This window comes from Hipposideros armiger, unplaced genomic scaffold (genome assembly GCF_001890085.2).
Source record: "Hipposideros armiger isolate ML-2016 unplaced genomic scaffold, ASM189008v1 scaffold_1015, whole genome shotgun sequence".
Classification (NCBI taxonomy): domain Eukaryota; kingdom Metazoa; phylum Chordata; class Mammalia; order Chiroptera; family Hipposideridae; genus Hipposideros; species Hipposideros armiger.
Genome location: NW_017732365.1, coordinates 169744 through 195264, shown reverse-complemented (window position 1 = coordinate 195264; position 25521 = coordinate 169744). Strand labels below are relative to the sequence as shown.

At 45.1% G+C, this 25521-nt stretch overlaps 1 protein-coding gene across 2 annotated transcripts in view; it reads right to left on the bottom strand.

Annotated features, from left to right (window-relative positions):
* The window catches only part of PEBP4 (phosphatidylethanolamine binding protein 4), a 194397-nt gene that overhangs the window by 85081 nt on the left and 83795 nt on the right, over positions 1 to 25521 (bottom strand). For both annotated transcript variants that reach the window (XM_019631574.1, XM_019631573.1), the window contains exon 4: positions 8352 to 8450. In XM_019631574.1, the coding sequence (XP_019487119.1) occupies positions 8352 to 8450 (99 nt within the window). The remainder of the gene's footprint in view (positions 1 to 8351; positions 8451 to 25521) is intronic.

The following is a 25521-nucleotide window of genomic DNA, read 5'->3' as shown; positions in this document are numbered from 1 at the left end:
AATGAGGGAACAGACTCAGGGAGGTAAATAATTTGCTCAGAGTAAGACAGAGAATCTCCCTCCCTGGGTCCATGCTGTACCCCAAGGCCCAAGGTCAGGGCTACACTATGGCTGATGAGGGTGTAGCCAAGAATGGAGGCCAAGGGTAGAGGGCCAGGAACCTCATACTGCATCACTCCCACCAGCACCAATGCCTCCAGCAGCCACTCCTGGCCTTGGCACAAGCTGTCACATGGGCCGGGCCTGGGGAAGGGGTGGTGAAATCTATCTGAACTATGGGGAGGCAATATGGTGTCATGATTATGCATGTAGACCCTCGATTCAAATCCCAGTCAGCCACTCGCTAGTTGTGACATCTTGGACAAGTTGTTTAGTCCTTCGAGGCCTTAATTTTCTTGTCTATATTACCTTCCTCTTCAGGCTTTTGTGAGGATTAAATGAGATATTCATGAAAGCATAGTGCCCAGCACCACATGCTTCTCCTGTGTTCCTCTTCCCTTCCCTTTTCTCTTTCTTTTTATTCTTTCTTCTTTAATTATTAGTATTGTTAATATGTCATATGGCTAAAAGCTGTAAGAAGAGTGCCTCTAGCCAGGAGAGGAAATATAGCAGGTGGAAACATTATTTGTAGATGCCAAGGGGCACTTCCTACAGGTCATCTAACTAGCCTTCTATGCAGGGGGGACATTCCTTGGTCACCCATGAGTAAGTCTTTTCAGTGATAAGAAGTTTCCTCCCCTGCAGAGTATGTGCTCAGTGCTCAGGCAGCTCAAATTCTTAGAAAGCCCTTTGTTAATATGGAGCCAAAATTCACTTCCATGTAAATGACACCCATTGGATCTCATTCTGCCCAGTGGAGTACAGCAGGATTGCCCATTTTCCAATTTGATTTCTTCAGATTTTTCAGGAAATCTTTAAAGAATCTCTAAAGGCAGTTCTCATGTCTTCCCTACCTCTTTCTGTTCCTGCTCACCTGATATGATTTCTCAGAGCACACCCCCTGCCTCCCGTTTTGGTCTCTTTTCTCATGCAGCTTACTATTTTTCGTACAATAGTGTGACCAGAACAGAAGACATTGTTCCAAGGTGGCATACACAACGCACACCAATAGAACTTTCCTGGGATCAAGGGAGGATTATCGTTTCGAATATGCTGCCTGGACCCTTTTGCCTCTTCCCAAGTGCATATGCTCGGGGTGAAGCTGAGGCCCATGGACGGTGATGAAGCCACTGTTGGTCTTGATCTCACCCATTTTACAGCTTTGCCCATTGAGGGGAGCCAGGGTGTCACCCTCTGTCCATGGCAGAGCTGAGTTTAGGCTTGGGTGAGCAAGACTGTGCTGTGCCCTTTGGGGTGTCTATGGGTGTGTGTGTGTGTGTGTGTGTGTGTGTGTGTGTGTGTGACAGAGAGAGAAAGCAAGAGAGAGAGAGAGAGAGTTTTCTGCCTGATCCAGGAATTCTCCTGGATGGCAGAATTGGTTTCCATAACGACTTTCTGATATAAACATATTTGATAAAAATAAGTTAACAGCGGAGAGCACAGAATCTCAGAGTGCTGAGAGAGAGAGAGAGAGAGAGAGAGAGAGAGAGAGAGAGAGAGAACTCTTCGAAGAACAGCATTTTCCTTTTCTTTTTCACCCCTCCCAGTCAGCCTCTCTATACATACTTTCCATAAATCAACTAAAAAGCTTTGTTTACCATATTCCTGTATATACTGGCCTCTTCCTTCCTGGACACATTATATTTCTATTCTCTCTCTCTCTCTCTCTCTCTCTCTCTCTCTCTCTCTCTCTCTCTCTCCTCCCCCCTCCACCCCCTTTCTCCTTAGTTACCTGAAGCACTATAGTATATATGGGATAATATGATAAATTCATTTCCAATTCACTGCATTATCCCTTGAATATTTTAATGACTCATTGAATGGAGTAAAAAAAGCTATTTCAAATGAACAATTATGCTGCATTAGTCTAAGGGCTGATTATATTTAAACACTGCTCACATGGATAACAGGACACAGCGACCTCAGCATACGAGAGCTAATTTGGCTCTTATCTCCAAATAATTTTACACCACAAATTACCATGAAAACCTAAAGGGCTTTCAAAACATTCATCAAACGATGATATTCCACTTTGTAGGAACATTTTATTTAAATTATTTTGAATGGGAGTGAAGGCATCTCTGGGTGGGACAGTAATAACAACGTGGGGACTGTGGATGATAAGGAGATGACGAGGGGTGCTGGGTTGGATTAGAAAGTGTTGGGGACAAAGTGCAGCCTTGGCCATGGGAAGCACACTGCAACCCTGACCGTCACTTGCAACCCAGACCCTTGCCCTGGCTGTGGTCTGGGATGCGTCCAGGGGACCCTGGTCTGGTCCAGGGGGTCACAGGGCAATTCTCAGAGGCTGAGTGTTGGCACAGAGCCCCTCTCCCCCAACTACTACTTCCACCAAAATAAGTCTGGGTCAGATCAGGTCCTCCAGGCTGGGCCTGAATCCATCTAGCCTCAAATGGCAAAAGGAGGAGCTTTTTTTTTATTTTTTATTTTTATTATTTTTACTGCAGGGTTTGTATGTTGGGACATTGTCTAGAATTCTTACTTGGCAAAACATGAGTCCAATAGCCCAAGGAAAATCTCTAGATCATAAGGAGTTACTTGTGGTCAGATCTCAAAGTTGGGGTGGTGGGAGAGAGAATCACATTTAACGAGGTCCTACTAGTATTACACACTTCTTCAGGAGCTTTAATCTCATTGAACCCTGAGAAGGAGATATTATCATCATGCCCATTTTAATGATGAAGAAACTGAGGCTCAGAGATTCCGTCTGAAAGTGGTAGAGCCTGGAGCCTCTCCTGGTTCATCTGACCGAAAAGGAAGGTTCTTTCCCCTCCCCGTCAGGTGGCCGGTACAAGTCTGGTTTACAACCAGGGCCCCTCTGCATTGCCCCCGTCACCAAATGCTCATTAGGGCCCACAGATCTACATCTACCTGCCTTTAAGGAACATAAGCCATGCCTCGCAGGTGGTTATTAGTTAAAATGGACCTTCACAGTGCAGGGCAAAGCACGCATAGACAAGTGCACAGATATCAGCCGCAAAGCTAAAAATATAGGTCTAAAGAAAGAAATTAATGAATTAATTCTAGTCCTTGGCTTGACTTCTTTGTCTGAACTTGTGGTCCTGATAAAGATAGTTTCTTCTCCTTCTGTTTGTTATCATTAGCTTGCTTCTGAGCATATAAAAAATCGGATTATATAAATACATCTATTTAAATTTCTACAGATCTGCTACTTGATTGATCAGAGAGTAGGATAATTTTGCTGCTTTCTATAGTGCCTCTCTCTAGGGAGGCTTCTTCCCTTTGCATTTGTAATTTCCTTTTCCCCTTGTCTCAGTCCTGAAGAGTAAGGATTTGTGTCAGTTTTACAGACAAGAAGCCACAGTCTCAAAGGGGTCAAAAATGCGCCTGGGATCACTGAGTAGTGGGAGTCATAATTCAAACACAAGAGTCCTGACATGTGCTACTCACATAACTGGAAAGCAAGTGGTGGGGATACAGCCCTGTTTATTGGGTTTCCCACTTATCTTGGTCACACTTTGAAGTCCTTTAAAAAAAAACAACAACCTCTCATTATGGAAAAATCTTATAGAAAATTGTAGACAAAATAAGGAACCCTTAGAGGTTCTTTTAATTCAACCCAGAGTTGGTTGCACTTACAGCTGCCAAAGGTTGAGGGCACTGAATGAAAGGGAACTGTGAACTTGCCGTTTCCTTTTCTTTTTTAAAACAAAAAAGATATTCAGCATGAATTTTAGAACCATTGACGGTTTCTAGGAAGATTTTCTTTTTTTGGAAGAAAAAAGGTACTCTTGTCTCCTTAATTGTTCTTAGTGTTCTTTGTCACCAATTATGATATTCTTTGTGGAAAGTATTAATATACCATCTTCCTGTGTTCAATATTCCCATTAACAATAAAAAGTCTAATGAAAATATCTGCATGAAAAGCTCTGAGCACTAATTTCAGGGACAAATAGAAGATGAACCAACCAATAAGCGCCTCTTCTGAAATGAATGATGCAAATTAATTGATATCTTAATTAGGCTTTCGCATGAAGATTATTAGTTAGATTGAATCAGAACTGAAAAACATCTTAAAGGAAAAGCTGAGGATGTGGAATTGGGGTGCAGGTGGAGAAAGATGTTATGTATCAGTGCTCTGTTGGTCAGGAGAGATTTTCAAAGAGGAGGCTGAGAAGGACACACGCTTTGTGTATTAGTCCCTGCCTGCCCCATTCTGGCCAGGTTTGGGGATTGAAGTCTAGTCCGGTCCCTGAGCTACTGGGCACCGGCTGGTAGAAGAAGTTCCGCCCTGAGCGAGCCCCAGTGCTCTCGCAACCCCACCCTGTGCTGCAGAACAGAAGCCCTTGGAGGGCAGACCCATCCCCTGCTTTGTCTGCGTCTGTAGCCCCAGTGCTAGCACCGCACCCGACTTCAAGCAACAATGATAACATCACAGCAAATGTTTGTGGAGAGCTTGTTATGTGTTCCGGGTACTGTTCTAAGTGCTTGACTTAAAGTAACGCGTTTAAGCTTCCTAACAACAGTGTGAGGTAGGTACTACTGGTACCCCCACTTTACAAGTCAGTGTATTGAGACACAGGTTGAGCATCTTGCTCCCTGAAATCACATAGATAATACTGGTGGATTCAGATTGGAGCCACAGCAGTCCGGCTCCAGCTCTCAGCTATATCCACTTGCTCTTATACACTACGCCAGGGCATATAATGGTCAATCCATACTTGTGGAATTAAAGGAACAAAGGGTACCATGAATGTCTGGTTCCTACTGATGGACTTCTCCTAGTTCCCAGTTCTGTTTTAGGACTACTCTGTCGGACACCCTGCCAGCCTCTCTGTGGGGGGCTGCAGATGTTTCCTGTATGCCTAAGAACTGCTTGCTGTCCTGTTGTAACCTGAACAGACAGTCCAAAAATTGTCCCTGAGGAGGGGTTCCCCAGCCATGGCCCAGTCCACCACCAAATTAGACCTGGGCCCCTAACACTCGTATCTAGGCCAGCCGAGGTCCCACCAGGTTTGCCTCTGTTGCCATTGTGAATCACAGGGCCATTGTCGCTCCACGTCTGCAGTGATTTTATGGCATGCCTTACTGCTGAGGCCACTTACTGCTGAGGGCAATGATAATATGTAGGGTTTACTGTTACGGAGTTCAAAACGCTTGTCGGGTGTATTTTATTTACCAAGATAGTGTCTCCTGGGGTGGTTGCCTAGACACATCTGCCCATAAAAAATAACCAGAAAGTATGTAGCCAGCAGCCAGCGTGAGCGGCCAGCAGCCGCAGTGAGCGGCTGTCCAGAAGCCGGCGACTGATCTGCCTCGCCCGGGAAGAGCACAATGATGGTGCCAACTTGGGCCAGTGAAGCAACGTCCTCCACAACTAGACTGAAGACCAAAACGACAGCAACTTGTCTGGTCCCCTTCCCCCAATTCCCCAGCGCTGTTCCCATCCCCCCAATTCCCCCAAAAAAATCTTTAAAAAAAATAATAAAAATAAATAACCAGAAATAGGGCTCTGGGATGGTGGGGGACACACAGAAATCATGTCTTAGGAAGAGGGCACGGTGGCACACCCCTGCCACAGTAGAGCGGATGGGAGAGATGTGCTGTGAACCCAGACCACATAGTATGGCAGGAGGGGTGTGCAGTTTGGAGTTGGGGTCTGGGCCTGAAGGCCCACCTCTACAACCAACTAGCTGAGAGACTGCATCATTCAATCTCTCCAGGCTTTGCTTTACCCATCTATAAAATGGGGATAATATCCAGTTCACAAAATCATTGTGAGGATCAACAGGAGATTTCAAAGTGCTTTTCACTTGAAAATTGCTCCACAAATGGGTGATATTAACAATGACCAAGTCCTTCCAACATGGAACGCTTGAGACATCCTTCGAGCTGCTAAAATACTCCTGGATGCTTGTTAAACTCAGATGCCGTGTTCTCTCCAGACTGACTAAAGTGGTGCCCAGGAGTCTGCACTTTAACAAGCGGATTCAAATGCACTCTAATATTTGAGACCACTCAGCAGCAGCTAACACCAACACAAAGGAAGTGCTTCTGGGTGTGATTAGAGCCCTGTCTTCCTTAGGCCAAGGTCCGTAGCCTAAGACCTAAATGGGTCTGCTTTACATGGGCTTTGCAGCTGGTGGAATTTGAGGGCTGGTGGGCAGGCCAAGTGGATACAGCTGAGAGTGGCTGCTTCCTGCTGGCCCCTCAGATCAGGGAAAGTGGGTGAAAATGTGACTGAAACCCAAGCCTCCTCCGGCCTGAGCGGGAAGGCTGAGGGCTGTACCCGGGCAGGTGGCCCTGGTAAGCTCTTCAGCTTAGCAGCCTTGCCGGACAGCTGCCACCTGTCACCTGCCACCTGCTCTGCTTCTGAGCTGGGCTCCTGAGGCATAGCCTATGTCTGCACCATAAGTGCGAGAGAACTGTCTTGACTGAGTATTGGGGTGAGAAGAGTGGGCGGGGGGACTTCAGACTTGGAAGACAGGCAGCATCATGGCCCCCAGGACCCGCCCCCCCAATGCTGAAATTATTCCTTCCACAACAGCTTCTGATCTCTGGCATCACAATTGCCCAGTAGAACCCTGTTACAGACAGCCTTTGGGGGGGGGGCGGCGGACTGTAAATGTGCTGTCCAGAACAATACTCTTTTCTTGAGAGTTTCAGCCCCTTGTGACTGCCAGAGAGCCCCAAGCACAGAAAATGGCAACATTCTGGATTGGGACAGGGTCCAGCACCTTTTTCTTTTGTGCCCTCAGCTCCCCTCCTGACCCTGATGGCATAAACCTCCCCCAGCTCTGCCCCGTTTCCAAGGCTCTTCACTAGGCCAAGGCAGTGTGTGGAGCAGTGCCCCTGCTTTCCCACAGGAGCCTGTTCAGGCTCTGTCCAAGGCCGTGGCCAGGGCTGCCGCAGGACGGGCTGTCCACCTGAGCATCCTGCAAAGGGCCTGTGGTCGCTGGGCAGGGATGGTTGCCAGGGTAACTCCCCTATGCCCCCTGTCCAGTGGCCATGAGAGATCCTGCCTCATTCAGGAGCATCTATAGCTAGTTCAGATGATACCCCTTCCTCTGCCCCATAGCTCTAGAAGGAAGAACACAGCTCCTTATATCTGCGGGACCCTCCACGTTTTCTAAAGTGCTCTCAGCATGCTCTCTCAGTAGGTCATCAGGACAGTCACCTAGAAAGGGTAACAAGGTTTCCATCTTACAAAGATGAAATGCCCAGAGAGGTTCAAATGACTTGATGGAGGTCATTGAGTTGGGAACCAGCCAAGCCTGAATCTAAACTTCCTATTTCTAGTTCTGGGTTCCCACTGTCTTCTGGGACTGATGCCTTTGCACACTATGCAAAGGTCATCCACGGGTCTTCTGGGCAGAGATGAACAAATGCTTGAAGCTAGTGTGGACTTTCCCAAAGTGCCCAGCCAGGTGCTTATGAACAAAAGATTCCATAGTCAAATGAGATTGGAAAATAAACGCAAGTTATAGAGTGTATATTAGGATATTGAAAGCTCTAAAAACCCCTTCATTGAGGAATGGGGTGAAGTCAGTTTAACCCATAACTTGACTAGCAATAGACCTTCCCCCCACAACCCCCCCCCCCATAACGCCCATTGACAATCTACCAGATTTGTGTTCCTCAGACTTACTCCAGAAAGTGTGAGCCAGGCTCCTTCACAAATATGACTATAAGGGGACAAAGATGAGGGGAAGCCATTTGTTTCCATACACAGAAAGGAAATTGCCATGTTTACTCTATGCCCCTCCGCCCATCAGGAGGACAAACTCCTGCAGGATCCTACTCTACCCCCTCCCAACCCCCCGCCGGCCAGTTCTGCCACCTGAACTGCACAGAATCACCCTGGTGCCCCCATGGACTGCACAGAATCACCCCTGGCAGTGGTGTTCCAGAGCCAATTGTTAAATTTTCAGAAATCTTGTGAGTCAGTCGTTAAATCATCCGTAGCTTGAAATTGGCCATAGTGGGAGTAATTACACCACAGAAATCAGCAAACACTACAAATCAGGGCTCCTCCCCCTGTTATCCTGAGAGCCCATTTGCCTACGCACCACTGATCCTGGGACATTTTTTGAAATTGTTAGAAAACTTAGGAGGGGCTGTGACAGCTGGGTGCAGAGGGCCTCCTGACACAGAAGTCCTTGCTCATCAGAGTCCCCAACCCTTGTGAATGACAGTTGAGAACCACACAGAATGATAACCTTCCAGCTATAATCCCAAATTAACCAGAAAGTGCCTCCTGGCATGCTTACCTTGATATCTGCCACCAGCCAATGTCTCCAGAACCGAGATTGGGGATTAGATCTGCTAGGGACGTCTGGGTCCACCATCACCAGGAGGTAGGTTGCATCCTACAACACATTCACCAAAAAGAAATGTAGCATCATGGTTAGACTCCTGATAGGAAAACTACCAGGTGCAGACCTTCCTTTTACCCATATTACACTGGAGAATGGCTGACCAGCTCCAGTAGTTTCCTACCCAGGTCATCCTGGCTCTCATGACATTCTTCTCGTGTCACATGTTTATTCTCAGAGAAAGGAAGTCTATTAAAAAGACAGCTTTAATAATTTGGCTTTCTCTTTATGAAGAAGAGTAAATCAAATAAGCACTGGAAGTCTCTAGCATTGTGATAGGTGCTATGGAAGAAAAAAAAAAAACCACACCTAAAACAGGGTTTCTGCTCTAAAGGTCACAGTATAATTGGAGTGACTTATCCATTAATTCAGCAAACATAGGAGAGCTTATTCTGGGTCAGGAACAGTACCAATTGCAAGGAATACTAGGATTCATTCATCCCTTCAACAAGAATTTACTGGACACCTACTATATGATTGATTATACAAATTTGGGAGTAATTTACATAGAGATGGTCCTAAATCCATAGAATAATGAGCTTATTCATGGAGAGGCTGGACATGGAGAATAAAAGCGGTCTCATGACTGAACTCTAGAACATGCTAACATTGAGAAAAGAGGAGAATCTAGCAATGGAGACTGTGAAGCCAAGAAGGGAAGGGGAATACCTGAAGAGTAGGTATCATGAAAGCTGGGACAGGAAGAGTTTCAAGGAGGAGGAAGTGGTCAGCTGTGTTGAACACAGCCAAAAGATAGACATACATGTGACCATGTCATTTGACAACTTGGAGATCACTGTTACCTTAGCAAGACCCGTTTCAGTGAAGTAGAAAGGACTGAGGTTTGATTGAAATGGGTGGAGATGAGGAATTATAGATAGTTACTAAAGACGATTTAAAAAAAAGTTTCGGCGTAAAGGAAAGCTAAGACACGGAGTGGTTGTTACTAGAGGGGAAGGAAGAGTCAAGAGATCTGTTTTATTGTTATTCTTGTTTTTGAAGAGATGGATGACAGGCATGTTTGCAGCCAATGGAAATGATCTATTGGGTTGTCAGGAAAGTCATGACGCATTTTTGCGTTGAAAAACAGAAAAATACGTCATGACTTTCCCGACGACCCAATAGTATAATAGAAAGGGAGATATAAATGGAAGAGAGGAAAAGAGGGATCACTGTGAGAGCCAAGACTGTGGGAAGTGGGAGGGGACCGGATGCAGAGCAAAAGTCGATGGCCCGGACTTTGGTGGGCGCAGAGGGTACAGGCTCAGATGCAAGGGAATTAGAAGATGTATTGGTGAGGAGTGAGGAAATTATCTTCTGGTGGCTTCTATGTTCTCAGTGAATTAGAAGCAAGGTCATCAGTGAAGAGGGATTACAGGATGTTTGGGGACAGGGAGGAAGGTGTGAAATAGTCATTTTTGAAAAGTGAGAAACTGAATAAACCATAGGTATGTAGAAAGGTTACTGGGTAATATTGCATTCTACAGCTTTGTGCTTTTTAACTGTTCAGGTGCAGGTGTGGAGTAAGCGGCAGTTGGGTTTAACTTGAATAGGGACTTAGACTGGTGAGTATGATGGAGGAGAAGGGCGTGAGAGTGAGAGGTGAACAAGAACAATAGAGAAGAGTCCTGGGCCCCCTCTTGATCTGGAGGGAGAGACAGACAGGTATAACTGCAGTCCCACGTGCCTGAGTAGAGAAGCACCGTGGAGGGAACCTAAACCTCTCTGCCTCAGGAGTCCAGGAAGGCTTCACAGAGTTGCCGTTTGAGCTTGATCTTGAAGGATGAACAGTTGAAGGGTCAGGAAAAGGGCTCCACAGGCAAAGGGGAGGGTCTGCACAAGACCTGAGGGTACTTGGGGGATGGCGAGGGTCTTGGTGTGCTGGGACACAGGGCGTCTAGAAAGGATTGGGAGGCGACAAAGCTGAAAGCTTATTGGGACCAAATAATAGAAAGCTTCTCATGTCCTAAGTTGTTTAGAATTTGTTTTGCAACGGGAGCCACTGAAATTGTTTGAACAGACAACTGGCTTAATTAAATGTGTGCTGCGGAAAGGCACATGATGAGGATGAGTAAAAGACTAAAAATAAGACAGCTGGGGTAAGAGAGATTCTGAGGGCTTGAAAATTCAAGTCGTAACAAAGAGAAGGAGAAGGGAGAGGCATTTGTATTGTAGAATAATAGCAGGAAGTGACTGGATAGGGCAGATGCCCACGGGAGAGGGAGATGTTTAGGATGACACTGAGATTCTATATTGGGCAGCTAGGTGGATGATGATACCGTGAATATTAGGAGTAACAAATCTGGGAGACAGTGAGTTTAGTGTTGAAACACCCAGGCAGGGACACACCTTAAACGGAACTATGAGGCTGGAGCTCTCTCGAGACTTGGCATGCAGGTGGTGGGCACGGGGATGAATGAGATTGTCGGGGAGAATTTATAAAGTGATAACAGAAGAATGACTAGGGTGGAACTCAGGAACTCAGAGCAGAAGGAAGGGGAGAGACTGAAGAAAAGGGAGTTAGTGGGAGAACCAGGGAGCATAAGGTCATGGACACCAAGAGAAAAAAAGGTTCCAGGAAGGAGTGGGGGTGGGGTCAGCATAACAGAGCCATCAAAGGATAAGGACCATTGGCTTTAGCCATTGGGGCACCACCAGCAACTTTCCAAAGATGAGTATTTTAAAGAAAGATACTGATTGTTGAATGTTGAAATCCAAAAGAAGCCGTGAACCACATATTAGATGCTATGAGAAATTAAATCAGAGAATATGAAGATAAGCCCAAGAAAATCTCCAAGAACTCAGAAGAAAAGGACAAAGAGATAAAAATATTAGGGGGAAAATAGGATTAAATCATAAATTGCCCATCTGTGAGTGAGTGAGTGAGTGTGTGTGTGTGTGTGTGTGTGTGTGTGTGTCTATGTGTGTAACCCCAATGGAATCCCAGGGAGAAAAAACTGTTTAATTGATACATCCAGGAATTTGTTGTAGCCAAAGCAGTAAGAAAATAAAAAGAAACTAAGTGTAAATACTCTACCAGATGAAATAAGACCATCTATCTTCTCTGTCTTTTAATTTTTTTTTTGCAAATGACACTATTGCTTGTGTGAGAAATCCTAAAGAATCATCTGGAAACAATTAGACTAATATTCAGTAAAGTGAGTTGTTACAAAATGCACACAAAATGAGTACTTTCCTACAGACTAATAATGGTTGGTTAGAAAATATACTTTAAAAATACCATTTATAATTGTAATAAAACATATAAAATATATAGAAATAAACTTGATGAAAAATATAAGACTTACACAAAGAAAACAAAAACATTACTGATGTGCATAAAAAGAAAACTTGAATAGATGGAGAAAGACATACTATGCTTTTAAACTAAAACAATCATTTGCAAATATATCAATAATCCTTTTATTGATTAGTTTATTTAATACAATTTCAATCAAAACCCTAAATAGATTTGCTTTGGGAACTTCATGGAGTGATTCTAAGCTCAGAATAAATGGAAAAAAAAAGTGAAATAGGGGGATAATATTGACTTTTGTAGATAGCAAATTATATTATAAAACTACAATAATTACAACAATGTGGTATTAACTAAGGCATAAATAAGTAAAGGAAGCAAAATAAAAAATCTAGAGTGAAACCCATGTTCTTAATATACTCATAGGTGTATTTAATATGTGATCAAATGAACAATAAATGTATGATATTTAATATATAGTTATTTTAAATCAGTGAGGAAAGTGTGAATTATTTAAAATGATATAGGTGCTATTGAGACCATTGGCTCACCATGTAAAATAAACTTCAGTCTCCCTTTCTCTCATACACCAAAAAACTTCCAGATTTACATAAAAAATGAAAAATTAAAAAAAAACTGATTTAATAAAGTTATAGTAGATTTATATAATGGAATACTGTTAGAGTTAGACCTTTATATTTTAATATGGAAAAATATCCACAATATACTAGTAAGCAAAGTAAGTTGTAGAATAGTTTGTATATTATCTAAAATGTGCAGGAAAACTTTATATATCTAACTATATATATATTTACAGATAATTTGCATATGCATAGAAAATGTCTAGAAAAGTACACACCAAACTGTTAACAGTAAATGGCATGAAGGAAAAGATTGATATATTTAACTAGATATAATTTTGAAACTCATCTGTGACAAAAAACGCAAAATAAGATTCAAAACGACAAGCTGGGAGAAAATATTTACAAGATCTATGAAAAAGGGTTAATATCCTTAATATATAAAGTACTTTTGAAATCAATATGAAAAAGACTAATAACCCAATGGAAAAATAGACAAATAACATGAACAGACAATTCACAAAATAAGAAATACAAATGACCAGTAAACATATGAACGAACGTCCAATTAGTAATCAAAAAAATGCAAATTATAGAATAAAATCTATTTTTGGCTATAAAATTGACAAACATATTTTTTATCTTTATCCCTGGAGTTCTTAAGGTATATAGAAACAATGGGTACCTTACCAAATCTTGTATAACATACAATCTTATTGTCTTTGCTAACCAGAAGAGAAGACCAAAAATGTATATCATACAGCCCATTTTTGTGAGGGATAGGTCAGCATGGCACAGAGGGCTCACTCCCAGAGGCAGACCAGCATGCCACTCCCTCTGTAGCTCACAGGTGCTTGGCAGAGGGGCTTTCCTGGCGTAGAGGTGAACTCTAGGGACTTGGAGACCCTCCCCCTCCCCCTTGCCATGTGAGGAGTCTGTGTGTGCCCAGAGAGGAGGAGTGAAATTATTCCTTGGATAGAATATGACAGGATGTCAGTGGACTGTCTTAAGTCCTCAGTAGTACTAAGCATAGGGTCATGAGAAGGCGAGACCTGTGTTAATAGTGTCTTTTATTTACTGATGCTTTGACTTCTGGGGACTGGCTGACTCTTGGAGAGGCTGCCAATTCCTAGAGATAGCAAACACTCACCTGAGAGCACACTGTTCCAATGCAAACCTACCAATCCAGAACCTACACTCCATACCACCTCTGTTATCAGGCTTAGCCCTGACAGACTCACCCCAGGGCCAGGTACCAGACAATTAGAAGCAGCCCCTGTGCCCCAGAGCCTACCAGAATCACTGAAACCAGCAAATACTAAACCTGTCTACCCTGCTGACCCTGCCTTGCCCACTGCTGCCCATAAAAATCACAATAAAGACCATCACCCAGGCTCCCCCCCTCGCTCCCTCTGCCCCCTGACCAACCCTGGTGCTTCTCCATGTCGTCCTTTGGGGCCTGCTGTGACTCCTGTTTCTAGGGACCTGTGAGTAGAAACTTCTTCCTTCATGACCGTCATTTCCTTCTGCATTTCTTACCATATGCAATTAAAAACAAACCCCAGGTACATTTTAGAACAGGGCCCTTGACTTCTTCCAACTCAGATATCCATCCAGCCCATTTGAAGACCACAGGAACCTGGGGAGTGTCTGGCATTGCATTTCTCTCATTTTCTGATACAATTATGGATATGGCTTATTGCTGACAGCACTCACTTGTCCTTGAATGGGAGACTGAGATGACCTTACAAGGTTAAGGTTCATGGTCAAGTTGAGTGGAGAGCCATCTTCAAGGCAGTAGTCCTCACCCCTGCCTCAATATTAGAATCACCAGGGGAGCTTTCCAAAGCTACCAAGGCTGGACCCTTGACTTAAAGGGTCTGGAGTGGGGCCCAGGCCTTGGTGTGATTTAGAAGTTTCCCAGCTGACACTAATGTAGAGTTGGGGGTTAGAACTATAGTCCTAAAGTCTGGTTCCCCAAAGTCCTTGACCAAATCCATCACTGACTGACACCCAGGTTTCTTTCCTCCTGCTTCGTGCACTTTTAGGAAACACCATGTGTCCTCCACATAAAGAAGACAGGCTTCCTCTGACCCCAGCTGGGGTCCCTTAAGTCTGGAGCCCTGAAGATTAAAGGGGCTCGGGCACTGAATCAAGAAACTGAAGTCATAAACACAAGTCGCCCTCTGCTCCCACTATTCATTATGATATTGGTTGGAATACAAATTTAGTCTCCAGTGGGTTGGTTGTGTTTGAACCTCCCCCACAAAGTTCTGTATGGGAAATCTAGTTAAGAGCCTTCTTCCTGGGGGAGGTTGAGTATAACAGCTGTTCCTCACCAGGGCTGATGGTCCCGCCAGGATACAGTCTGGTGTTGCCCCTTGAGCCTAAAGCCTTTCCTCCCCGAGGACCGACTCATATTTCAGGCTGGCATCCAGGACAGCCTTTCTCTCCATGGCTGCTGAAAAAGACACTTCCTGGGCTGTGTGGACAGAGGCACCTCGACCCGGGATCTGGGGCTCATGTCACACTTTGACACATTTGGGAAGAGGTGTTGTGTAGATACTGTGGATCTGGTATTCTTCTTCCTTGCCTTCCTCTACTATACAGGCTGGAAAGCTACAATACTGGATTTACCAGCCTCTCCTGAACCAAAACAGGAGGCCATGTTCTGGCCAAGAAGATACATATAGGAGAAAGACTCTGGGAAGGGATCTCCTCCTGAATTAAAGACAAAAACTCACTAGGAGAAAGCACTTGCCTTTTGTCTCTTCACCCATTCTCCTTCTTCCTGCTTGGACTATGGCTGTGATGTTGGATGTGTAGCAGCCATCTTGGGACCAAGAGGGGAGAAGCATGAGGTTGAAGGCCTATATGCTAAGTATAACGAACTAGAAAGATGGAAAGAACTCGGGTCCTCAAGCTGCTGAATCTGCCCAGGATGGCCAGCCACTAGACTTGCTGTGGCATGAAAAAAAAACCAACAAGGTGTCCCTCCCTCCTCAGGATGCAACTCATTCAAGTATGGCTCAGTTAGAAAGGGCTACGTCTCATGGAACCAAAAACTACCCCTTGAAACTCACACTTGTTCCTGTTCTTTCTTCAAGAACTACATAGAACAAGTCCTGGCCTTCTTGGACATGGCAGTCTCTCAGACACTGGAAAGCAGCTATCCTAGCCTCACAGTTACCTTTTGTTCAGGCTAAAGGTCCCCATTTCTTCAACAAGTTCAGCTACGTGGGGCAACATCTTACACTCTTGTCTATACACAGATGCCCTTGCATAGTTCACAAACCAATGAGGAAGACAGACACATAAACAGCGACAGTACAGTGTGACACAAAAAGGGCTATGGGGACACAGATGAAGAACAAAATACTCCTGTGCAGAGTGGGGGTGGTGGTGGGGGGTTAGGTAATCATAGGAAAGGTGGTACTCAATGAGGAAAAATAAAGGATGATTCAGCCAGAGCCAGGTGCTGTGGTCAGAGGTGGCAGGTGATATGGGTCCGAGTCAGTTAAGGCCATAATTTGATGTGGCCAGAGTCACATTGCTGGGAATAAGGGGCCACTGTAGGGAAAATCCTCTAAATAGAGATTATTCGGATGGAAAAATCAAGGCTCAGAAGGATCAGAGAGTCTGTTTGAGGCAATATACTTGAGTGATGTGAATCCTACCCAGTCACTGTGCAGCCTTGGGCAAGTTGCCTGAGCTCTCTGGGCCTCAGATTCATTATCTATGAAACAGAGATTATAACAATCATCGTACTTTTCTCTTAGATTGCTACACCCACTAAGTGAGCTAATAAATGACTCAGAATAGTGCCCGGCATGTGATAAGTGATCATTAAATGCCAGTCATTGTGAACAAGTGAAAGGCTTCTCTGAGATGTAAAACCACTTTGTCTCCCAATTCCACCCTCTTCTCCCTGCACAGAAGGGCAGACACAGGTCAGAAGGAAGAGAGACAGATTTGGGCTTGACTTTTATTTACAACAATATGGTATTTGTTTGTATGTTGCAACTTCCTCCACACCTGGATCTCTGGACACTTGTGTAATTTAGAACATACATACTACAAAGATGTACTTAGTGGCAACATGTTCCAGGATGTCTGAATCAAGTGCCTTCCGCCACCGCCACTGTTCTGCCCAGTCCTCTGGGGATGATAGTTCCTTCACAGCATCTGCCCATTCGAGATGCCTGGGGGAAGGAATGCTCTTGCCTGGCTCAGTGGGCTCTGGCGGTGCGCCAAGGGGACGTGGGTGGGCAGTGAGTGGTGAGTTCAAATCCTGCCGAGTTCCCTGTGCTCTACCCACTTCCCAAAGCCCACACTCCACCCCTCTGGCCCACTGCAACTTTTCTGTCTTAATAAAGCTGAGGGACTTGTCTAAATTTCAAAGCCTCATACACAGCCAAGCAGGCAGCAGAAATCGTTGCATGTCAGGTGAGGAATGGAGATATTATCCATTCTGCATGGGAGTGGGGAGAAGAGGAAAGTGAAGAGAAGGAAAGGAAAAGGAGAGCTCGTAAGCACCACAGTGTGTGGATCCTTTCTTTAATCTAATTAGTTATCAGATGAATAACTAGCTCTAAGAGCTACGTTCATGTCCACTCCACTCACCAGTTCTTTGTTTGACTTATCTATTTCTATGAATGGCATGAACGTTTTGTCAGCTATCCAATTCAACATATGAAATCAGTCAAAAGATGATTTCTAAGTTTGGGGTCTCTCCAGAATCCATTCTCACCTTCCTCATTCTCTGACTCCCTTGGATGAGGTCTCAACTGGTTCTAGCCTCTACTATTTCAACAGCCTCCCAATTTGCCTTCTGACCTCTCAACTCCCTCCCTACTCATTTTGCTGGCTTCTATTAGAGCAATCTAGTGGGGTCTTAGTAAACCAATTCTTCAGAAAACAAAGAAAGGAGGAAGAAAAGAAGGAAAGGAGGAAGAAAAGAAAGAAAGAAGGGAGGGAGGGAGGAAGGGAGAGAAGAAGGAAGGAAGGAAGGAAGGAAGGAAGGAAGGAAGGAAGGAAGGAAGGAAGGAAGGAAGGAAGGAAGGAAGAAAACCTTGATTTGTAGCACTTGCTCATTTCCATGGGTAAATTTCACATCCAAACATGAGGTCACAGAATTGGCTCTAGCAAGCATACAACTGCCCAATAACCTTCCCAAGGAACAGCTCGCCGCAGGCTTATGACTTAAATATAAACTTCGTACCCTGGCGTTGGAAGCCTTCCATAGCTTGCTGTCAGTCAGCCTGCCAGCTGACCCCACCACAGCCCCACAGGCATCCACACCGACTGGGGACAACGCCGACCTCCAGTGTGATTCTTGTTTCCCCACCTTTGTGCCCACCCGCAAATCCGTCCCATTCTTCAAGACACATCTCAAATGGCGCTTATCTCCTCTATGAAGACTTCGGAGCTCCTTGAACCAAATAAGCTGTCCTTGCTTTTGGAACCCCTGTAGCGTTTCGTTTGTACCTTCGCTGGGGCACTTACCATGGTCTGCTATGTATCTGGTTATACATGGGCTTCTCTCGGTCCTTCTTATTAGATTATGATTGTCTTGAAGGCAGGGGCTATTATTTCCTTGTTGTTCCTGAAGTGCCTGGTATATTTTCTTGCACACAGTAGGTGCTTTAAAAACATTTGTTGAAATAATTGTACCCATTACCTCTATCAGGATAAGACATGGTTTTCATTTTGTGTTCTGGAAGGGGGAAGAGATTTCTGGCCCCAGGGCTGGGCAGGCCCTGTGTATTGCTGGCCCCAACACTGTGTCATTTGCCACGGGGCCCTGCCTTTGTCCCTCTGGACCTTGGCCTGGGGGAGCTGAAGCCTCACTCACCACTGCCTCTCAGGAAGTCAGAATCAGCCCACTGGACCTAAGGCTTCCTCCCCAGAGCACGGATGTAAAGCCCTGGTTGGGTTGGCTCCTGTCTAGGGCCAGCATTTGCCTGGAAGCTAGACCTGGGCTTCAGCCAGCCCAGGAAGCTTGGCATTTGAACCAGAGCTTAGGCAATTCTGCTAGGCCTGGCGCTGAGCTGTGGCTTGGCCTCCTCTGCTCGCGGCCTGAGCCGCGGCAGTCGCCAGGGCCCCTAGTGTGAAGGAATTTGAGTTCTAACTTTAGGTGGCTACGTGGCTGATGGCTGTGTTTGTGAATATCTCATTCCTACTTTGGTTGCCCAGCTGGTGGGAACAGAACGGGTAGTCATGGGACTGTCATCATGTGCTGTCCAGGTTAACATGTAGCATTTCTATTACTATTAACAGACTTTCTGCTCCTCACTCCATCTGTTCTCTGAAATAATTGCAGTTGTACAGACCATGCCTTCGCTACAGGCAAGCTCTGGGGAAGAGGATAGTGCTTTTATGAGAAAAAAAAAAGTGTTAAAAAATAACAGCAAACATGAGAAGAGAGTGGGAATGGAGCTAACAGCAGGTTTCCAATTTCTTTCAGATTCCGGCCTGTAAAGGTGGCGTTTTCACGCTTGTTTGGGGTGACCAAGCTCAGCCAGATGGGGGTGAGTGGCTGGGCTGGTGGCTCAGCCTTTGGAGGTGGTGTTGATCACCAAGGTTTTCGGCTCCAGGTGAGTTGGGTGGACCTATGGTCGAGCTACCCAACTCAGAGATGCTGAGAAGGATGGGGCCCTTAGGAAGAGACAGGGGCATTTTAGGTGGCATGGCACGTCCTACTCGAAGAAGCTGAATGGTAAGAAGGCCAGAAGGAAGTGCTGCGGAAGCAAGAGGGCTGGGGGAAGGGGGAGGTTTCAGCTAAACGGCTGGTTCTGTCTTGGCTTCTGACCACACACTTACACACACAGACACGCAGACACACACACGACATGGGGGAGGAGTACCTCAATGACTTCCTGTCTTTAGGGACTATTAGGAGAATGAATGGGTTCCAACAAAATAGTAACAATTCTTCTGATGAAGTGTTCAGAAGATGATAAGAACAATTAAGACTTGGTATGTGGGGCCGGCCGAGTGGCGCGAGGGTTAAGAGCTGGCTTGGGATGCCAGAGGGCCCCGGTTCGGATCCCACATATGAGGGCCAGTGACACTGCCCTCCACAGCTAAGATGCTGAACAACAGCTCAACCTGGAGCTGGGCTGCCATGAGTCGCCGGCGACGGCGTGGGCTGCAGCCCCTGTGGCAGTGGGTTGCCATGGGCTACTGTGTGTAGCCGGCAGCCAGCGTGAGCGGCCAGGCCAGCAGTCGCAGTGAGCGGCCGTCCAGAAGCTGGCGACTGATCTGCCTCGCCCGGGAAGAGCGCAATGATGGTGCCAACTTGGGCCAGTGAAGCAACGTCCTCTACAACTAGCTTGAATAACAAAACGACAGGAACTTGTCTGTTCCCCTTCCCCCAATTCCCCAGCGCTATTCCCATCCCCCCAATTCCCCAATAAAAACATCTTAAAACAAAAAAAAGACTTGGTATGTGAAATACAATAACTATTAAAAGCACAAAAACCAAATACTTGTGGATTTGAAGCACTCTGATTTGTAAGCATAGAGTGTGTGGTTGCCATCTTTTCATGGGGTGCTCAACAATGCATAGCTGGTGGGCCTTGTTCTGGGGCCTTCCTTCCTACTACCCAGCTTGTCCATGTGAGGGGCCCAATTCTGAGTGTTGCATCTCATCCTATGAAACTGAAAATGGTGGTCTTATCCCCTTGTCCTGCCCCAACACACACACACACACACACACACACACACACACACACTGAAAAGTCAAGGAAGAAGGCACTGTTGAGCTTTTCTAGGAGAGAATTTGATGGGAAAAGAAAAAAAATGAATTAAGGGACTATTATAGCCCATGTGATTTCTAAGTCTTCTTCCAATTTCAAGGAAGTATTTTCATTTGAAAGAAGCCCACAGACTGTAACTGGTCAGCTGCAAATAAGACATTTGTTTGGGGAAAAAATTTTGTTTGTGTGTATTCATATTCAATACTATTCTCCAAACCCATAAAATGATTGTTTTAAAAAATTCTGGAGAAGCTCAGGTGGAAAATCAGAGGGCCGATCATCTGATGATGATCACAGTGCATTTTCCAGGAATTGGATAGATCTTACCTATTGTTCCCTCTTCAAATCACCCTCAAAACTAACGAGGACATTCTAGATCTACTTTAAAACTAGGTTCAGTGAATCACAGAGATTGCGGGCCTTTACCTAAGAATTTTCAAAATACACAGGTGTGGATGAAAATGTGACACTATTGGCTGGGGGTCCCCAAAGAACCTGGTTCCTTTAATATAAGAAAATATTAAGAAATTGGGAAGGGGAGGGTTTTGAGCTATTTCTACCTATTGACAAATTTTTAGAGTTATGCTGGGAAAATCCACATCTCATTCTTTGGCCAAAGACTTAATTGGAAAGAATGTGAATCAATTCCTTGAGAGAATTTCTGTGTTAAAGACTGGTTACATTATATTACTTTATGGTGTTTGCTTCCACCACCAGTCCTGGGACTGGTGGCTGGCTCTTAGGGTCCTCTATGTACATGAGACGTACAATAAACGTGAGTGCTGAGTGTATGAATAAAATATACTGCGGGTGCCAAAAAATGTGTACAAAAGGACACTTTGGTCAGTACTGCTCAAGCAGTAGTTCACCATAATCAGAAGTGTCTGGACACTGATGGTAACCACTTTGAGCACCTCTTGTAATTGCAGAAGTCAAACGTGACTTGTATTCGTCTCTTGTTATCGGTATATATTGAGTCTTACAATTTTAATACAGTTTTCCTTTCTTACAATGTGTATACATTTTTTGGCACCCTCTGTACAACTAACAGCCAAAGGGTTTACTACCAAGTAAATGTCTTTCCATGGAAAGCGAGCCCTGGATGTACAAATTGATGCAATCCACAATTAAAGATTATCAAGCAAATAATAGCTACCATTAATCGATCTCTATTGTGTCCTATGCCAACCATTTCATATCCCTTGCCTCATTTAATTCCATAGCTAACAGAGAGGTAGCCACTATCATTCTCATTTTAAAGATGAGAAAACTGAGGCTTAGGGTAACTGAGTAACTTGCCAAAGGCACATTATTAGTAAGTGGCAAAGGGAAAAAGCGAACCCAGTTCTGAATGATTCCGAAGCTGGAGCTCTTAGGCACTCTATTCTGTTGCCCTTTGAGGGGGAGGAAGGGTTTCTGTAAAGTGCAATCATGCCTCCTTAATCTGTGACAGTTCTTGGAGGGGGTAAATAAATTAGTTGGAAGGGAAATTGTATTTAGGCTTTCAAAAGCTTTTGACAAGGTTACTTTCAAAATTGAGGACTTCTGGTGCCAAATATTTTGTCATTGATAGGGAACAGATTAGAGACAGCAACAAACAAAGCCCACAAAAAGATCTCTTTCTCTGTTCACTTCTAGACTAAATTCTTTGGGGCTCCATTTTAGACCTTTTATTCTACATCTTTATATAGATTGTATGGGAGAGGAAGTGTGCAACGAACCCCTAGGTAATCAGATGATTGAGGGATCCTTTGGCAGGTGGAAATGCCCCCCGATGGGGAGAAGCCCAAGCTGATCCTGAGAGGCTGTGTGAGAGCACAGAGGTGGGCAGATGAGCTCCTGGGCAGGCCTGTGCCGGGCCAGACCCTGGCTGAGAGAATCCAGAGTACTTCTGGGAAGACAACTCAGACAAGGCTATCACAGTCTCTACAGAATATTCCCTAAAGATACCTGTCCAAGGGGTCCCTGTGACCCAGAGGGTTGGGCTTAACTGGAAAGAAACGCAAGTGAATGAGTATGCTGCACTTGCGTATATGTAACCATCATATGCTTACATGTAGGTGTTGCCCTCAGTTTAGAGTGCTGTATAGGGGCGACTAAAATGGTCAAATATAAGGAAGGGGAGAAGGAGAGGGAGAGGCCAGATGAGGACAGGAAGAGGGGATAAGGAATGATCAAAGTCTTTCAAATCCTCAGAGTCCAGATGTTCACACAGCCTTAGTCATCAAATCCTGGAAGGTGGAACTAGAGGGAGCTCTTGGCACTTGAAAAGGAAGCAGTTAGTGCAGACAAAAGGAAGCGCTAACATACGCAGTGAGTGGTGAACTCATCTACTTCATTACCCAAGAGGTGAGACAGGTTGAAAATACAAATTGCTCTTTAAAACTTTTGGAGAAACCTGTGGGGTATCAATGCACAATGGCTTCTGGGCTAGACTGTGAGTTTTAGGAGTTGATCCTGAAGGCCTGATAGCAGAGAGGAGAATTGAGGCCATTAAAAGTCTCTGGGTGCAGTGACTAGAGGCAGCACTGGTTGGTTTTGAGCCAAACTATGGTCTGTTTTGACCCAGGCTGCCAATTCTGATCTTCTTGGGCTGAAGGAGATAAGAAATATTATGCATATATTCTGAGTAGAGAGTGAACATGGTTTATAAAAAGTAATTCCTGGTTCCTATAATTGTATGAGCCCCGCCTTTTGGTGTCAAGAGGGAGAACCTTAAAAATCTGAGGGTTGAGTATATGGAGCTTTGGAAAGCTATTAGGATAAAGTGGAAGGAGCATGTATCTGTCACCAGGCCAGGATCCCAATAGCCCTACAGAGCCATAGGAAGTGTATGCAGGGCTGTTTCTGCTGCTGTGAGGAGCAGGGCTAGCTTCATGGGCCTGTGACCTGTGTGGTACTTACAAGGGCAGTGCTTGGTTTAATTCTCTGCTGTTTCCATCTTGAAATTCTTGATAATGTTTCAAGCAGGGGTCCTGCATTTTTATTTTGGACTGGGCTCCACAAATTATGCAGCCGAACCTTGTTAGAAGCTGCTTGGCTTGCATAATAATGGGGGAGGTATCAAAAGAAGGCCAAGGAAGAAGAACAATCGAGGCAGCTGGATCCAAATGATACCAGGAAGTGGAACATGTGTAGAATGGACAGTTGCCTAGGCAACTAGTTACTCGATCTAAGTGTCACACAAATGCTTTGCTAAAAACATTTCTTAATGGCAGGGAATAAAACAAGAGAAATTAGGTCCAGGAGAACCTGGGGGCATATCTGATGTTGCTCAATGACCTGCTGTATGGCCAATCCATGAACAGAATCATTCAGAAAAGAGAAAAACATAGGTCTTAATGGGCCCGGTCTCAAGTGGATGTTTTGGGATTGAATGGCAGCCTTCTCATTTTCTTGGCCTCATCCCCAGACATACATGCTTTTTAGAAACATTCTTAAGTAATGACTTTAGCTTATAACAAGGGTCCTGAGCTCTCTGGGGAACTTGAAGAGCCTAGATTCTAAATCAGTGGTGAGGATGTTATTATGAAAGAAAAGAAAGAGACACTCATGTAAGCCCTAGGCCAGGCTGTGCCTCTCTGCTCCTTGCATTTCTCCCATCACCAGATCGAAGTGATATTTCTAACAATCACTTCACTCCTGGGGGCCCTGGCTTCTTCATCTTCAGCACAAGTTATCTCAAATCCTCCTTGGAAAGTACAAAGGTGCTGATTCTTGGCAGAAATGTGGTTGAGAAAGAAAAAAATATACTACAGAAATCATTAACTTTAGTCCTCATATTGTCTCAGGAATAATTAGGGAAGAAAAACCGAGATGAGGCCCCAGATTCTCCACGGACATTATGTGTCTACAGATGGACATTTTCAGCTGAGAGAAGAGGACGTTGCTGTAAATGATGATGAGGTCATGCCACAAGGAAATCCCAAATCATAAGGCTTTGCCTGGTTAGAAAATTTCAGGGCCAGCCAAGTGGCACGATGGTTAAGAGCTGGCTTGGGACGCCAGAGGGCCCTGGTTCGGATCCCACATATGAGGGCCAGTGACACTGCCCTCCACAGCTAAGATGCTGAACAACAGCTCAACCTGGAGCTGGGCTGCCATGAGTCGCCGGTGACGGCATAGGCTGCAGCCCCTGTGGCAGTGGGTTGCCATGGGCTACCGTGTGTAGCCAGCAGCCAGCGTGAGCGGCCAGCAGCCAGCGTGAGCGGCCAGCAGCCAGCGTGAGCGGCCAGCAGCCGCAGTGAGCGGCCGTCCAGAAGCCGGTGACTGATCTGCTTCGCCCGGGAAGAGCGCAATGATGGTGCCAACTTGGGCCAGTGAAGCAACGTCCTCCACAACTAGACTGAAGAACAAAACGACAGCAACTTGTCTGTTCCCCTTCCCCCAATTCCCCAGCACTGTTCCCATCCCAATTTCCAAATAATCTTTAAAAATAAAATAAAAATAAAACAACCAAATCACAAATATAAGGAGGAATAAAGAAGAAAAAAAAAAGATGCAAAAAAAAAAAAGAAAATTTCAAGCATCCCAGTCAAGTTTCACATGCTTTCCCCCTTCATTTTCCCTTAACTTATTCTACTTTCTTTTTTCTTTTCCATTTAGAAAATTAACGGTAATGGGGATATAATGGAGCACCTGGGTGTTGAGAAGGAGAGAGAGAAGTCCGTTCTAGCCAAGGGGTTTTAGAGGTAGGCCCCCAACCCACTCACAGGGCAGCTGCTTTGACCTCAGCAGGAGGCCAGTGTATCTGAAAACTGAGCCTGATTCCATCTCTGCTCTCAACCTGGGTCCTAAGTTGATCGGCCCGTGGTAGACACTTGACCTAGAGCAGGCCATCCACAAACCAGCCAGTGTATGCCCTGGCACAAGAGAAGCTGGGCTGGGCCCATCCTATGCCCTTAGCACTTTGAACCAGGCCCATTAGTAGGGGGTGGTAAAGTCAGGGTCCCAGCAAGTCAAAGTCATATGTGGGTGAGACTCATGAGGAATGAGGAGGAGCAGAGTTTGCCACCCCAAAATATGCCTTTTTGGGATATTTATTATTTTGAGCTGGTTACTTTAAGAAACAAAAGACCAAGGAAGACGCTTTGACCTTCCCCCTAACTGCCTAAAAGAATTTAAGTGAAAGACCTGCTCCAGCAAGGGAGCTATCATCATAGATCATTATAGTTTAATATGAACTAGGTGTGATAGACAGGGAGGAACCTGGCAAGGCCCATTTGGTCAAAGTCCTCTCTCTGTCCCATCGTTAAAGATGGCCCAGCAAACATTTGTTTACCAAACCTTTGTTTCTCCATTTCCATGTGAATTGCCTTCCTGTTCTTTGAAGTCCAAACCACTAGCTCAAGGTGTCCTAGAAGCCTCAACTGCCCAGAGCTGTCCTGGAGCCCCATGTTCTTTTTTTTTTTTTTTATAAAGATTTTTATTGGGGAATTAGGGGGATGGGAAGTGCTGGGGAATTGGGG